General features: G+C 54.2%; 1 protein-coding gene across 1 annotated transcript in view; it reads left to right on the top strand.

The window, feature by feature from the left end:
* Window positions 1-229: 229 nt before the first annotated feature.
* Window positions 230-15,554, top strand: part of NTNG2 (netrin G2) — a 45,351-nt gene continuing 30,026 nt past the window's right edge. The window contains exon 1 of the mRNA XM_054393442.1: window positions 230-442. Coding sequence (XP_054249417.1) covers window positions 230-442 — 213 coding nt within the window. The remainder of the gene's footprint in view (window positions 443-15,554) is intronic.

The following is a 15,554-nucleotide window of genomic DNA, read 5'->3' as shown; positions in this document are numbered from 1 at the left end:
CCAGTTCACTGATTTGCAAAGTTGGCTTCTGTGCTGAGAGAAACTTTCCAAACAGAGCATGCAGAGTGGGATCATTCCTGTGGGCATCCTGGATCTCCTTTGCCTGGATCATTCTTAGATGAGGAGTTTCCATGCTGATCCAGAGAGCAACCCCTAGCCCAGTAGCTGCCTTCCTCAGGACTCTCGGCATTGCCCTCGCCCAGGGGTCCGGCGCTTGGCCACAGCTGCCATGCTCTACCTGGCTGCCCTCCTCTTGCACTGTCTCCCCTTGGCCATGGGACAGTATGACATTTGCAAGTCCTGGGTGACCACAGATGATGGCCCATCATGGGAGTTCTATGCTTGTCAGCCCAAGGCCATGAGGATGAAGGATTATGTGACGGTCCGGGTGGACCCGGCAGGAATCACCTGTGGGGACCCTCCGGAGAGATTCTGCACCCATGTAAGTGTTTCCCTCTTGCTCTCATGAGTTCTATCAGCCTTGGCATGCAGGTGAGCACAGGCAGTGTCCTGCAAAGATGCTGTTTTAAGGACATTTCAGTTCAGGGTGGCAAGGGTGGCTGCTGCCTTGAGCTCTCCTGGTCTATAGAAGGGGGAGTAGGTGTCCTACCCATCCCAGTGTGGGGCCAAGAGGTTGGCCCTGGAGCAGGGATGATGTTGGAATGCTGAGGAGTAGCTGGGAGGCTTCAGAATCTCCTGATCTAGGGGTGTTAAGGTTTGAGGAAAGCTCTGACCTCAGCAAGCACACAAGCTGAGCTGCTCTGAGCACATCCAACCCTCTGTTTCCTAAAGCCTCTGGGGTGTGTGCACCAATCCCATCCCCAAAGGCTGCTCCAGCACTAGGGGTGGGTGCTTCATCTCAGTGTGAGGAAGAGTGAGGGCAGGTGGGGGAGGCCAGCATGGCCCCTGCTCACTGGCAGCTCAGGCTGTTGGTTTGACAGCCACAAATACCACTGGAGAGGCAGCTCTGCCTCTCTTGCTGCCTCCTCGGGAGAGGGCTCTGCAGGCAAACACTTGCCCTGGTAGTTAAAATCCTTAACTTATTTTCTCTTAAATATTAATCATTGCATTTCATTCTGTGCACCACAAAGCTCAGCAGCAACCTTTGATCCATAATTCACAAAGCTTTGCATTGCTAAGAAGAGTTCAAGGGGTCAAAGCAAAGAGCAAAACAGCAGGGCTGTAACATCCCCTCCCAAATGCCATCTGGGAATGCTCCAAAGCACCTATTTCAGGTACAGGAACTGAGACAGGCTATGCTGATAGGGTTTCCAGCTGGGGTGAGGACTAGACAAGGAATGTCTATTTAAAAAGTGTCTATTTTTCTCTTATTTATCATGAGAAGGGGAAGGTCTCCCTCTAAATCAGTGGAGGAAGCCCCATTTTCTATTGCCAGCATTATCCAGGCTTGTGCACCCCATGCCTCATTTTTCCCACTTGGAGAATGCACAAACGCCCTCTGGAAAATACCCTCCCTGGGCCCAGCAAGCTCAGGACACCTCTTGGAAATCAAAGAGAAAAACACTGCTTTGATTCCAAGAGAGGCCAAGCATTTCTGACCATCAGATCATGCTGCCAGCAGTTCCCACCAGCCTAAAGGGTCTCAGTGGTGCCAGGGAGGACATTTTCCCTGTTAAGTAGAAGCTTTTCCTTTAAAAGATCATTTGAAAAGAGATTCAGTTGAGGGTTGCAGATAAAAGAGCTAGCTGTGGGGTCAGCCTGGCTTTCCATCTAGCTGGCTGGCTGCAGGGACCTCATTGCTCTCTACAATTCCCTGAAAGGAAGCTGTGGTGAGGTGGGGGTTGGCCTCTTCTCCCTGGTATCAGGTGATAGAAGGAGAGGAAATGGCCTGAAATTGTGCCAGGAGAGGGTTAGGTTGGACAGGAGGAAAAATTTCTTTGCAGCAAGAGTGGTCAGGGATTGGAACAGGCTGCCCAGGGAGGTGGTGGAGTCACCATCCCTGGAGGTGTTCAAAAAAGGTGTGGACAAGGCTCTTTGGGACATGGTGTAGTAGCCCTGGTGGTGTTGGATGTTGGTTGGACTGGATGATCTTGGAGGGCTTTTCCTAGCCAAGCAATTCTGTGATCAAAAGGTGGACACCAGCTTGCTTTACTCTATATTCACTGCAGGGATTTGCAAACCCTTTCTGTCCAAGGAAGCTCCAAGCCCTCAGCTCTGCTGACCTCCAAGGAAGGGAAAGACACAAACTGCAGGCAGCTCTCTGCCTCTCTTGGCTCACTCAACACTGAGCTAAGATCTTTCTGCTCTGGGCTGGGTGGTGCTGGGTGCTGCACATGCAGCCTGCAGCCTGCTGTGAGCTGGAGCACTCCAAGCACTGAGGGCAGGCAGGAACAGGAGTCACATCAGTGCAGAGCATGGGGCTGCCTTCCTGTCCCTGCCTCACCCCAGAGCTTGTACCTGGCCCAGCTCTCCTCTCCCAGAGCAGAAACCAACACTCACATCCATGGCCCCAAGCAGCTCCCTGAGGAGGAATCCAGCTAAGAACACAAGGGAGATGGTTCAGGTTAGGTTTTGGGGATGGGGTTATGAAATCCCACCCTGCCCACAGCCCTTTCTTCCCCACCTCACACCAGCAATGTCCTCTCCAAGGGATCAGAGGTTTAAAAACCAAGCAGCTGAAGAGCAGCCCTGCTCAGATGAGCAAGGAGCACCCCCAGCACTTAGTGCACAGAGCACAGGTGGCTGCAGGAGAGCTCCAAGCTCTGGCCCAGCTTAAGCCCTGGGGTGGGATGTGCTGGGAGGGCAGTGAGGAACATTTTCATGGCCTCTGTCCTGGAGGCCATTTACTGCTGAGCATCCCCTTCTGGTCAGGAAGAAAGTGGAGTCAGCAAGAAATGACCTTTCCATTCCTGGAGCTGGGTGGTGACTTGACACCTATTGACACACAGAGGATGCAAGCTCAGGTTTGCTTCCCCTGCATAAAGGAAACAAGGGACAGAAATCGATGTCAGTGCCCACTGATCAATGCCACTGCCCTCCCATCGTGGTCACTGCCCCCCCAGCCCCACCCCTGCCTGCAGGAGGGGAGGGTTGAGTGCCTCTCACAAGCCCCATGCAGCCCCTCCAGCCTCTTTTTGTGTCCTCTTATCCTTCCTCTTCAGGTTTTAATTATTTTTCTGCAACAGGTTGCTTCTCACAGGAGCTCAGCTCAGAGCCACACAAGGGGCTGAGACCTCTCCCAGGTGCCCCTCAGAGCAGCAGGGCTCTGCCCCAGTGGTTGAAGGAGCATTGCTCAGAGCAAAGCACAGCCCAGCAGGACACCAGCCCTGCTCAGGCAGCTGAAATCAAACCCAGAGGCACAGAGACATCCCCCTGTGCTGAAGGCAGCCAGCAAGAGGGAGCAGGATGATGTCCCTGTGGGGGGCATCGCTGTGGGCAGGCAGAGGAGGAGGAGGAGGGCAGGGAGCATTCCCTGCAGGGCTGTGCTGCTACCAGTGAGGCACTGGAGAAGGCTGCCCAGAGAGGCTGTGGAGTCTCCTCCTCTGGATCAAAACCTGCCTGGATGTCATCCTGTGTGACCTGATCGAGGTGGGGAGGTAGAGAGGAGGTGTGGGGTTACTTCACCATCCCACCCTCCCGGGGAGAAGGAGGAGGAAGAGGAGGGCACAGCTGGTGGGGTGCTCCCAGGCACTGAGATGCTCTGAGGTGATGAAGCTTTTCTTTGGCACCAGGCAGAGACCTTTGAGAGTTTCCCTTCCCAGCATTTTGCACCCAGGAAAAAAAACACATGGGATTTGTGGGTCGTTTACAAGCAGGGCAGGGAGCAAGCAAGCCTCAAAACCCCAATCCCTGCTCCAGGCAGCTCAAGGGGTTCCAAATCATTCCAGCCAAAGCCAGGAGAGGTGGCTGGAGGGCTGCCTGTGAGCCAACAGCCACCACCAAACGACTTTGCTGCTCCTTGACACCCTGCTGAGGGCATCTCACACCCTGCCCAGCTCACCCAGGGGTAGGAACCCTTTCCCCACCCCCCCTCAGAGGTGTCAGGACAGCATTTCTTGTTCAGACAAGGCCCTTTGATGCAAGGCTGAGCTCTCAGCCCATACTGATGGGTCAGGGGTATTTTTCTGTGGCGTCAGCATTGTTTCATCAGCTAATAGAGCTTGTTGACTTTGGCACGGGGACATGAAAGGGAAAGGCTTTATTTATTCATTACACATTCAGCCAAACCTGATCTTCAATTCTTAGCTAAACTTTTCTGAATGGCATGTGGTCACAAGGCTTCTGCTCAAGAACTGGACTGGCTGCTAAAATGGGGAACAAAAAAGCAGACAAACTTTGGGGCACAGAAACCTTTTCTTCCCCTCCCTTCTCAGCCCATCTCATGCAGCTCTGCCCAGTGCTAGCTGCTCAGCTGCAAACAAAGGGTGAGGGCTTTGGGCAGGATTAAAACTGAAGTTTTTTTTAAGTCAGGAGGAAAATGGAATTGCTTCAGAGATGCTCTTCCAAAAATATTTCTAAAGATGCAGTGTGAGCTGGTGGTTCCAGGATGGATTCATCCCCTCTGGTGCCTTACCACAGCCATGTCCCAGTCCACAGGTAATGTCTGTGCTGTGTTTCAGGCAGGAGAAACACAAAGCCCTGTGACCATCCCAGGGCTCAAGGGCAACCTCTGGGCTGAGCTGAGTCAAATGGCAAACTCTTTCCAAGAAAACTGGTTGTTGTTCCTCCTCCTTCACTAAATCAGCATTGCCACTGCTGGCTGCAAACCCACCCTTGGCTTTAGCAGAGGGCTGGGCATCAAGAGCTCCTCTTTGCCCTTCCTTGCAGGACCTACACAGCTTTGGCGACAATGATTTTGTCTCTGTCCTGAAATTCAGGAGCACAAAAACTCCACTCTCTGCTGGCAAACTGTCCAGGACCTCTCAGTCATGGTTGTGGGGATGGAAAGTTGAATCTTTGTTTTTACATCTGTGCCAATAGTTCCCTTCCCCCTTGAACCCTCCAGTGCATTAAAATACTGGAAAATGCTCCCCTTTCCTAGCAGGGTTTGGGTTGGAAGGGACCTTAAAGCTCATCCAGTTCCAACCTCCTGCTGTGGGCAGGGACACCTCCCACTAGCCCAGGCTGCTCAAGGACTCATCCAGCCTGGCCTTGAACCCAGGGATGGGATAGGCACAGCCTCCCTGGGCAACCTGTTCCAGTGTCTCCCCACCCTCACTGTCCAGGGACCAGTTCCCTCCAGCCTTTCCCACCTGGATGCTGTTCCCTGTTGAAGAGCAAAGCTTTGCTTTTAAGCACTTCATCCTTGCCCACCTCCCTCACGGTGCAGGCAAACTTCCTGCTCACTCTACCAATTAAATCCACCTGACAGCTGGAGTTTTATCACTGTGTCTTTTCCATCAGCAAGTGGAAATGATCCTTGTTAGGGGAGCAGCATCCTGCCTTGCACTCCCGAGCTGGGCATTTAAGGAGCTTGCAATGGGCTGGGAGGGAAATCCGTTTGCTCAGCACTCTCTAATTCGAGTTTTTTTCCCCTCATTTTCCATCAAACCTTTGCTTTTCTAACGCTGAGACCCTGCCGTGCTCCCGAGCAGCCTCTGTGGCAGCAGAGCAGCAGTGTGTAATTTGCTGAGCAGCTGCTAACAGGAGATCCCAGGGTCTGGCCCCGAGGGCAAGGAGCAGCTGATCCTCACTTCAAATCATGTTCTCTGCAGCGGCCCCGAGGTGGGAAGAGATTGAGGATGGGGAACCAACCCAAAAGGCTCCAGCCCTTTATTCCAGGCTGGAAAGCATCACGGCGAGGGGGTGGCAAGGGATGGATTAGGGAAACCTCCTCCTGGGTGGAGATGGCAGCAGATGCCTTTTCCAGGCTCTCTCCTCGAAGGAGAGCCTTTTGACAAGGGCTTGGGGGGACAGGACGAGGGGCAGCAGCTTTGAGCTGCAAGAGGGGAGCCTAAGACTGGAGTTTAGGAAGAAACTCTGACAGTGAAGGTGGGGAGCCTCTGGAACAGGTTTTGCCCAGGGAGGCTGTGGATGAGGAGAGCCTTGGCTCCCTCCCCCATTCAGACTATCAGGGCCTCTCAGAGGATGAAATATTCATGGCTGTGGAGGGAGCTGCCCTGCAAAGCCTGCACGTGGGCAGCTTCCCAGGCACAAAGCTTTTAGAGCAGGACACTTTTCCTACTTCCTAAGCATTTTCTCAGTCCTGAATCAATAATGCACTTGGAGCCCAGCACACGAGGAGCTGCTCTTCTGCTCCTGCTGCTAGGGGCTGTGGACACTGAGACATCTCCAGAGCAAGACACAAGGGCTGCAGAATCATAGAGTCATGGAACTGTGTGGGTTGGAAAAGCTCTCTGAGCTCATCCAGTCCAACCAGCAACCCAGCACCACCATGGGCACCAAACCATGGCCCCAGGTGCCATGGCCACACAGTTATTGAACACCTTCAGGCATGGGGACTCTCAGGGCAGCCTGTGCCAATCCCTGACCACTCCTGCAGCAAAGAAATTGTTCCTCATCTCCAACCTAACCCTCCCCTGCCACAATTTCAGGCCATTCCCTCTCCTTCTGTCACCTGATACACAGGAGAAAAGACCAACACCCACCTCACTGCAGCCTCCTCTCAGGGAGTTGTAGAGAGCAATGAGGTCTCCTCTCAGCCTCCTCTTCTCCAGGCTAAACACCCCCAGCTCCCTCAGCTGCTCCTCCTAAGAACAAGGGCAGAGAAGGGGTGAGGCAGGATCCAAGCAGCTTAATTTGTAGACAAGCTTCAGGCAAGTGCCCTGGGAAGAGCAAAGGTTGCAGTTCTTAGGTACAGAAAGCACAGGTTTGGAGACAAGCTCCAAGCCAAGCTCCAAGCCCCAAGTCAATGTGGTTAAGCACCTGCAGCTCTGAAGATGTGTCCTCAGCTGCTGGCTGGGGGGGGTCTGGTTCACATCAGGTTCCAATCCCAAGCTCTAGGTCACTCCACAGAATCACAGAATGGTTTGGGTTGGAAGCAACCTTCAAGATCATCCAGTTCCCACCTCCCTGCCATGGGCAGGGACACCTCCCCCTAGCCCACGTTGCTCAGGGCCTCATCCAACCTGGCCTTGAACATTTCCAGGCATCCACAACTTCCCTGGGCAACCTCTTCCAGTGTCTCCCCACCCTCACCATAATCCCCACAATCCCCAAAGGAGCAGCTGCAGGGGTGCAGCTCCCCTGGGGAGGTGGGTGGGAGGTGAGCCCAGGGCAGCAGGAGGGCTGAGGTTAGAGCAGCTCACCAGGGGATTAGCAGTGCCCAAAGAAAGAGCTGCTCCAAACCACTGCTGCAGGCTGGGGTGTGTGTGTGTGTGTGTGTGCCCAGCAGGGATGGGATTATCTGCTTAGGAGTGGAATTTTCCAGGCACTCTTAACCCTTGTGTCACCCACAGGGCAGCTGCACCTACCTCTTCCCAGGCCAAGGTGCTGGGCAGCAGCTCCAGCAGCAGAAGCTGAGCTGTTCTGGAGCTTTGCAAAGGGAAGCACTGTCCTGAGGACACCCTGCAAACAGCATCTTCAGGTCCTTCCTGGGCAGGTCACCTGTGGGCAGGGCTGGTGTCAGTCTGGAGGGTCAGCCTCAGAGTGTCACCAGATTTTCTGGCTGCTTCTGGCTTAGGCAGAGTGGGCGTGAAGGGATTTGTGTCTGTGCAGGAGCACTGCAAGAGGGCACAGGGCTTGGCCCCTGTGCAGCATCTCCCTCTCCAGATCCACCCTGCAAGTCAGCCTCCTGCACAGGTTGTGCCATCCAGGCTGCAAACAGCACTTCAGATCCTTTTCAGGGAGGTGCTGGGCAGAGCATGAGGAGAGTTAAGACAACATGAGGAGAGAGCAAAGCTTGCTTGACCCTCAGAGGTTTGCCTCCACCCTCAGAGGTTTGCCTCCACCCTCACATCAAGACCTGGTGAGGGAGCCACCACTTTGCCCAGCTGCAGTTGCCTGGGGTACCTTGATCTTTATAAAAGTGGAGCTCCAGGGCTCCCATTGAAGCCCAGGCCTGCTCCTGACATCTCCTCCCTGCCTCAGTGTCCCCACATGGAGACAGGACCTTCATTGCATTGCCACACAACCCTGGCTGGCAGAGTGATGCTTCCCCATGGCTGGAGGGGAGAAGGGCACAGTGCTGAGCTGGGGTGAGACACACAGGAGATGGCTCTGGAGCACAGAGGCAGGATGGAGGGGGAAGAGGAAGAGGAGCCACAAGCAGGGGCCAAATCTCTTCCCTGGCAGAGATGGGCCCAGGGGAGCCTGAGAGCCTTGACCAAGGAGTGGGTGGGTGAATGGAGGAGTGGAGGAGTGTCTGCTTCAGGCCAAGGAGAGGAGGCAAAGAGCAAAGCCAAGCACCTCGCTGAGCACCCCCAGAGCGGCGCTGGCTCCTGCTGACTCATGTTCTCCCAAATCCCACAGGCAGGCAAAGCTCTCCTGGTGCCTGAGCCAGGGGTGACCTTGTGCTTGGACACCTCTGATCTGAGAGGAAGAGGAAGGAAGTGGAGGAGCAATCAATCCCCAAACCACAGCCCAGAGAGGGAGATGGAGGGAGTGACATTCAGCAGAGCCAGAATTAGCAGCAGCTGTGTGGAGGGACCCCATTTCCACCCCATTAATAATTCATCCAGCTCTGCTGCTACCTGCTCACAAACAGCAAACAGCTCCTTAGCCACCATGGGCTTTTTGCCCCCCTTTTGCTCTCTCTGCCCTAATAAGAGCCCACTGCAGATGGCTGAGGGATGGAAGTGGCAAAGGAAGGGCATAGGAGCAAGCAAACCACCCCACCAGCCTACCCTGAGCTTCCCATCCCATCCCATCCCATCCCATCCCATCCCATCCCATCCCATCCCATCTCATCCCATCCCTTGCTCTGGACCCTGCTGCCTCCCATCCAGATCTACCCTTTCCCTGTGGAGGTGAAGCCCTGAAGTAACCATCACTGAAGGAAAAGTTCTTTAATTCAAGGGCTTTAACTCAAGCAGGCTGCCCAAAGGGGTTGTGGAGTCTTCTTCTCTGGAGACTTTCAAAGGCCAGCTGGACAGATTCCTGTGCAGCCTGCCCTGGGTGATCCTGCTTTGGCAGTGGGGTTGGACTAGAGCATCTCCAGAGGTCCCTTCCAAGCCCTAACATTCTCTGATTCTATGTGCATTAAGAGATGGAATAATCAGTGCAAGAGGAGCAGGGGCTGCCCCCCATCCCTGGAGCACAGACCCTTACCTGGGCTCACAGGTAGAGCCAGCATGGAGCTGGCTGGCTCAGGAGGGACCTCCTGTTTCTCCTCAGTGATCTCCCTGCTCCTGGCCACCTCTGCTGGTGAGTTATGTCACCTGCCAGCTGCTGGAAATAATCACTGTCAATTAATTAGGGTTGTTTCACCCCTCTGATCCCTCCCAGCCCAGGAATTGAGTGAAAATTAATTGTCTGAGAGTGGTTTCCAGTTCTCTGGGAGTCCCATCTTGCCCGCTGGCAGGTTGTGCTCTGTGCCCTGAAGCAGGAGATTTAATTACCCACAAATGTTATTTTTGATCATCACATCACCTTGTCTTTTCATACACCCAGACAGAGCAGGTCACCCCTCAGGTCAGAAGCAGCAAGAGTGATAACATCCCATAATGACATCAGGACAAGCTCACGTTTTCTCCCAGGACAGAGCAGCTCTGTTTGGGGCAGAGCAGCACATCCTGGAGCAGTTATGGGAGCAGGAACCAAGGAACCTTCCCCAAAGCACACATTGCTTGGTTCTTGTCACAAGTGTGGGGTGCAGAAAATCAAATCAGAGAATCCTTTTGGCTGGAAAAGCTCTCTCAGATCATCCAGACCAACCAGCACCCCAACCCCACCATGGGCACCAAACCCTGGTCCCAGGTGCCATGGCCACAGGGTTCTTGGACACCTCCAGGGCTGGGGACTCCACCACCTCCCTAGGCAGCCTGTGCCAATCCCTGACCACTCTTGCAGCAAAGAAATTTCCCCTAGTCTCCAACCTAACCCTCCCCTGGTGCAACTTGAGGCCATTTCCTCTTGTCCTATATGTAGTTACTGGGGAGCAGAGCCCAACCCCCCCTGGCTCCAGCCTCCTCTCAGGTTGCTGCAGAGAGCTCTCCCCTCAGCCTCCTCTTCTCCACACTACACACCCCAGGTCCCTCAGCTGCCCCTCACCAGCCCTTTTCTCCAGACCCTTCCCCAGCTTCCTTGTTCTTCTCTAGACCCACTCCAGCCCCTCAATGTCCTTCCTGGAGTCAGAGACCCAAACCTGAAGCCAATACTCGAGGTGTGGACTCACCAGTGGCAGCGGAGAGGAGAAAGGTGATTGCCACCAAGCTTGGGTCAGGGGTGGCATCTTCCCTAGTCCATTCAGTGCTGGCAAGCATTGGAGTGGACCCACAGCCTGGCTGGGACATGGACAGGGATGGAGATGCCAGGGAAGCCTCAGCAGGGCCATGGAAGCTGGAGCAGGAGATGGAGGTGAAGCAAAGCCCTGCAGCTCAATCCCAATATGAATCAGAGGAACTCAGCAGCAAAGGGCACAGAGGAAATTGGTTTGGCTTTGTCCTGCAGCAAGCAGCTCCAGCTTGGTGTTGGATGGCCAAAGGGAACGGAGAGAAATAAAACTTTGGGAGGAAATGTGTTCCAGAGCCCCCAGAGCAGAGACCCCTCAAGGTGAGGACCCCCAGCTCCCCTGTCCATCAGTCCTCCCCAAGACAGCCAAGGCTGTTCAGGGAAGGAGGCTGCAGGACACCAGTGATGGCACCAGTCCATGGTGGGGACATGAGCAGGGCAGGAGGGATCAGTTGCAGGGCAGGATTCTGCCTACACAGAGGTTTTGAAGGATCTGGAGGAAACCTGATACCAACTTAAGGACTTTGTTGCTCTGCAAGGTGATGAGGAGACTCTGGGAACTTCATCAGCTAAGCTTTGAGTGGACAATCAAAGGCAGGGTTGTAGGTGACCTGTGAGAAGCAAAGGAGACTTGGGATGCACTTCAGGGCTCCTTAACCATCATGGCTGGACAGGGTGAGTGCTAAGGAGGGAATTGTCCCCTCCTGGGGGAGGTGGAGGTTCAGACTCAGGTTTCCTTGGTACAAGCACTCCCAAGAGGGAGGGAAGGAGAGGTTTATGCCTGCCCCACTGAATCTCTCCAGCAATTGCCCAGCCTGCAGGCCAGCAAAGCACTGCTTCCACCAGGGATGTTTTCCTCCTGAACTACTTGTGCCACTCAGAACTGGATGGAAACCTACAGAGAAACCTTGGAGGGGGGTTTGCTCCATGCAAACCTTCCTCACCCACAGCCCTTCCACTTCCTGCAGCAGTGGCAGCTGCCAGCTGCTGCTCACAGCTCCATGAGGGCCAGGAGAGACAACCTCTGCTGGGCATCAGACCTCCTTCTGTCTGCTCAAGGAGCCTGGTCTGTAAGCAGATCTCTCATTTCAGAGTCTGCAGGAAGCTGCTCCTTGGGTTGAGGGACCCAGACCCAGCTCTTCAGGCTACAGAGGGCTGTTTAAACAGCCCCCAGCCCCAGCCAGCAGCAAAACTTGCAGGAGAGCCTGGAGACACCCAAGGTTTGAGAGCTCTGATTGGGTTTGAGAGCTCTGATTGGGTTTGAGAGCTAAGTTCTTGGGAGAAATAAACCCCAAACCAAACCCACTGCAGAAGCAAGGATCCAAGAGAAGCCCACACAGCAGCAAAGAGCAAAACCTTCCTATGAAAGTCAAGGATTTCCCCCTCCCCAACTGAAAACAATACAAGGTTTGGATTCCCAAGGCTGGTGCAAGCTGATGAGACCTTCTCATCACTCTTACTAGGAGGCTAATTAAAACCCAGTTGGTCCCAGGGTGAGCTGGGTTTGAGCAGAGGCCTTGGCTCAAGCACCACAACTGCATCAAGCAGAAGCAATCCCTGAAAGCAAAGCAGCTCCAGAAGGGATCCCTGGGCCAAGACACCATTAGACAAACCACACTGGGTTAGGGGGGAGCTGTGCTCAGCATCTGTGGCTGAGCAGCTCCAACTTTCACATCCTCCACTTACTGTTCCTTGCTCACATCTGGGCTGGTTTCATCCCCACTTTTAATCAGAGAATTGTTCCAGATGGAAAAGCCCTCTGAGAGGGAGTCCAACCTTCAACCCAGCACCTCCATGGCCACCAAACCACAGCCCCAAGTGCCATGGCCACAGGTTTCTTGCACACCTCCAGGCATGGGGACTCCACCACCTCCCTGGGCAGCCTGTGCCAATCCCTGACCACTCTTGCAGCAAGGAAATTCTTCCTCCTCTCCAACCTAACCCTCCCCTGGCACAATTTCAGGCCATTTCCTCTCATCCTCTCTGTCCTATTATTGTTATTTTCATTATTTTCCTGCCTTGTGCAGCCAATGAGTGAGTTGCTTTCCAGCTTCCCTTTGGCATGGAGATCTCCTCCAAGCTGCAGTTTGATTCCTGTGCAGCTTTCACCACTCACAACAGATGTCTGGTTTGTTTAAAATATTCAACAGCTTAATGATTAATCAAGTAATTTCACCTACAAAAATATAGAATTTTATGCTAGGAGGCTTCAAAATGCCAGGAGGAAAAAAAAAAAGGCAAAACAACTTTGTGCACTCGTTAGGAGCCCTAGAAACCAGCTGGGCTTCGGAAAACTGGGGCCTTTGATTGGGAAGGGTTTCCACCCCCCTTCCCTCTCTCCCTCCTTAGCAAGGTGGGAGCAGTTTTGCTGGGTCCCTGTCATCATCCTGGCTCCTTGCCACCATCCACAACGCCTGTTACCATCCTGGGTCCCTGTCACCATCCTGGATCTCTGTCAACGTCCTGCCTTGTCAGACCAATATCTTGTTTCTTAAGAAATCCTCCTCAAGGAGCAAGTCTCCTCTGTCACCTTCAGAAAGTGCCTTTTGCAGCATTTCTTGTCCAGCACTGACCTCAGGCACCAGGAGAAGGAAAGAACCCAAGGGCTGCAGCAGCAGGCACCAGGACTGGGACATTTCCAGCTGGAGAAGTGAGTCCATGTGAACCTCGTGAGGTTTAACAAGGCTGAGTGCAAGCACTTGCACCTGAGTCAGGCCAATCCCCAGGATCAGTCCTGGCTGTGAGATACCTGAGAGCAGCCCTGTGGAGAAGGACTTTGGGGTGCTGCTGGGTGAAAAGCTGAAGAGCAGCCAGCACTGTGTGACCACAGCCCAGCCCCAACAGTGTCCTGGGGACTGAGCCCCAGCAGTGTGGGTAGCAGGGGCAGGGAGGGGATTCTGCCCCTCTGCTCCACCCTGCTGAGACACCCCCCTGCAGTGCTGGGTCCAGCTCTGGAGCCCCAACACAAGATGGACATGGAACTGTTAGAGCAAGTGCCAAGGAGGCCACCCAAGGGCTGGAAGCCCTCTGCTGTGAGGCCAGGCTGAGAAAGTTGGGGTTGTTTCACCTGGAGAGGAGAAGGCTCCAGGGAGACCTTAGAGCAGGCTTCCAAGAGTGCCAATCAGAAAGCTGGGGACAGACCTTCTAGCAAGCACTGCCTGTTGTGACAGGACCAGGGGTGGCAGTTTGGAACCAGAAGAGGGAGGTTTGGACTAGATGTAAGGAAGGAATGTTTTACACCATGGCTGTTGAGACCCTGGCCCAGGTTGCCCAGAGAGGTGGGAGAAGCCCCACCCCTGGAGCCTTCCCATGTGAGGTTGCTTGGAGCTGTGAGCCACCTGCTCTAGCTGCAGAGTGCAGGGGAGTTGGACTGGCTGAGCTTTAAAGCTCCCTTCCCCCCCAAACCAGCCTGTGCACACCTCCCAGAGGCACAATCCCCCTGTGATGCTGTTTGGTGGGACAGGTGGTCCTCAGCAAGGGTCTTGCAGTTTCCCCCTTTGGGCAGAGCTGGGGCTAAGGGAGGCTGCAGTGATCTTTTGTGCACCCTCAAGAAATGAGCAAGCAGAGAGAGCAAGCTGGGGAGCTGGGAGCCTGCAGTGTCTCGTTGCTGTGAGGACACTCACGACTGGTTTGATAGCGTGAGACTCCGAGTGAGCTGGGTTTATTTTAAGCTCCCTGAGACCAAGTTTGCCTGGCTAATGCATTCTGACTTTTAGATTGAAGACATAAATATCTTGAGACTTTGGACAGATTCTTTGGAGGACACACGGCTTGGAGGAGGAAACCAGACTCAAAAATAAGACCTGGAATCCTTTCAAGCAGTGTTAGAACTGATCTTAGCAGGACCAAGAGAGCAGCCAAAGGATGGCCATCTGCTTCCGCTCCCCCCCACCCCCCCTGCCCTCTGGGCTGGCTTCAAACCACCCCACCAGAGAAAATGCATCCAGCAGCCCGTGGAGGAAGGACAATTCAATAAAGCTAACCCCAAAAAGGAACCCTTCACTTCAGCAGAGGAAGCCGTGGTGCCCTCACTCGCCTGGTGGCTTTTGAGGCTCTCCCCCACCTTCCAGCACTGCCACTTCGAGGTTATTTTTGGGCTTGCCCCATTCCCACCACGCAGCTCCCGAGCCATGTGCTGTTCCAGAGCATCAGGGGGCTCTAAAGACATCTTTGAGGTTGCTGCCTGCTGAGCTGAGCATGTTCAGGGGCTGGGATGGACAGCAGGGACTGTGCACCTTCATGTCCTGTTCTCTGAGACAAGCATATGGGAGACAGGTGGAGTCCTGGCTCCGCTGCTCCCTGCTCTTGACCTGCCAGCTCCCCTGCCAGGGATGTACCTGGCCAGCCCTGTCTGTCCAGACTGGGCACTGGGAGGGGATCACACTTGTTAGAGTCTCTTGCTTCCCTTGCTGCGCCTGGGAAGTCTGTCCCACCTTCCACCCAGGCCACCCTTGACTGGGCTGGGTCATGTTTTCTTACTGTAATTAGTGGCAGAGTCCTTCCTTCATGTAATTTGGCCACTGCTCAAGGAAGCCTCCACCTCATAGCCCTGGGGGTGACCACTGTGGCCACAAAGGGGGCAACTCAAGCAGCAAATACTGAGTGGAGATCCATCTTACCCCAGCTGAAGGGCTTTGGCAGCCCTGGTGGCTCTGCACACAAGGAAGCCACAGGGCAAGAGTGCTCTAGCCAGGCTCTCTTCTTGCAGACTTCTGTTCACACCAAGGAGAGCTTATTGAGGAACCTTTTGTCAATTCCCACTTGAGCTCATGGAGACACTGCCCTGCTGTACCCTCCCTCAGACAGGAGGTGAAAACAAACCTCCAGGATGGTCTTTTCAGGCCCACTCCATTAAGCCATCTGTGTGACCACCCTGGCAGGAGGACCATACTGCAACCCAATCTGTTGTCTCGGCACACTCTGAGCCCCCAGCACCTCAGCTGATTGGGATTTTCATTCCTCCCTTTCTACCAGCCAGCTCTTGTAAAGCTGCTCTCAGAGGCAGCTCCATCCCCTATCAGGAAGCTTTAGCAGGGGGGTTGGACTGGGTGATCCCCAGAGATCCCTTCCAACCCCCATGCTGGGACTCAGCCATGTGCCCCTCAGCACAGCTAACCATGATGCTCACCTCCAAAACTTCAGCCTTTGGTGCATGACCCTGGGGCTTGGTGCAGGTCAGCACTATGTGTGTGTGAGCCTCCCTTCAAAACATGAGAGCCTGGCCATGCAATGTCACTTCTGGG

The sequence above is a fragment of the Indicator indicator genome, chromosome 28 (assembly GCF_027791375.1).
Source record: "Indicator indicator isolate 239-I01 chromosome 28, UM_Iind_1.1, whole genome shotgun sequence".
Lineage (NCBI taxonomy): Eukaryota > Metazoa > Chordata > Aves > Piciformes > Indicatoridae > Indicator > Indicator indicator.
Note: the sequence above shows the minus strand (reverse complement) of the source record. Positions and strands in the feature narration are given on the sequence as shown.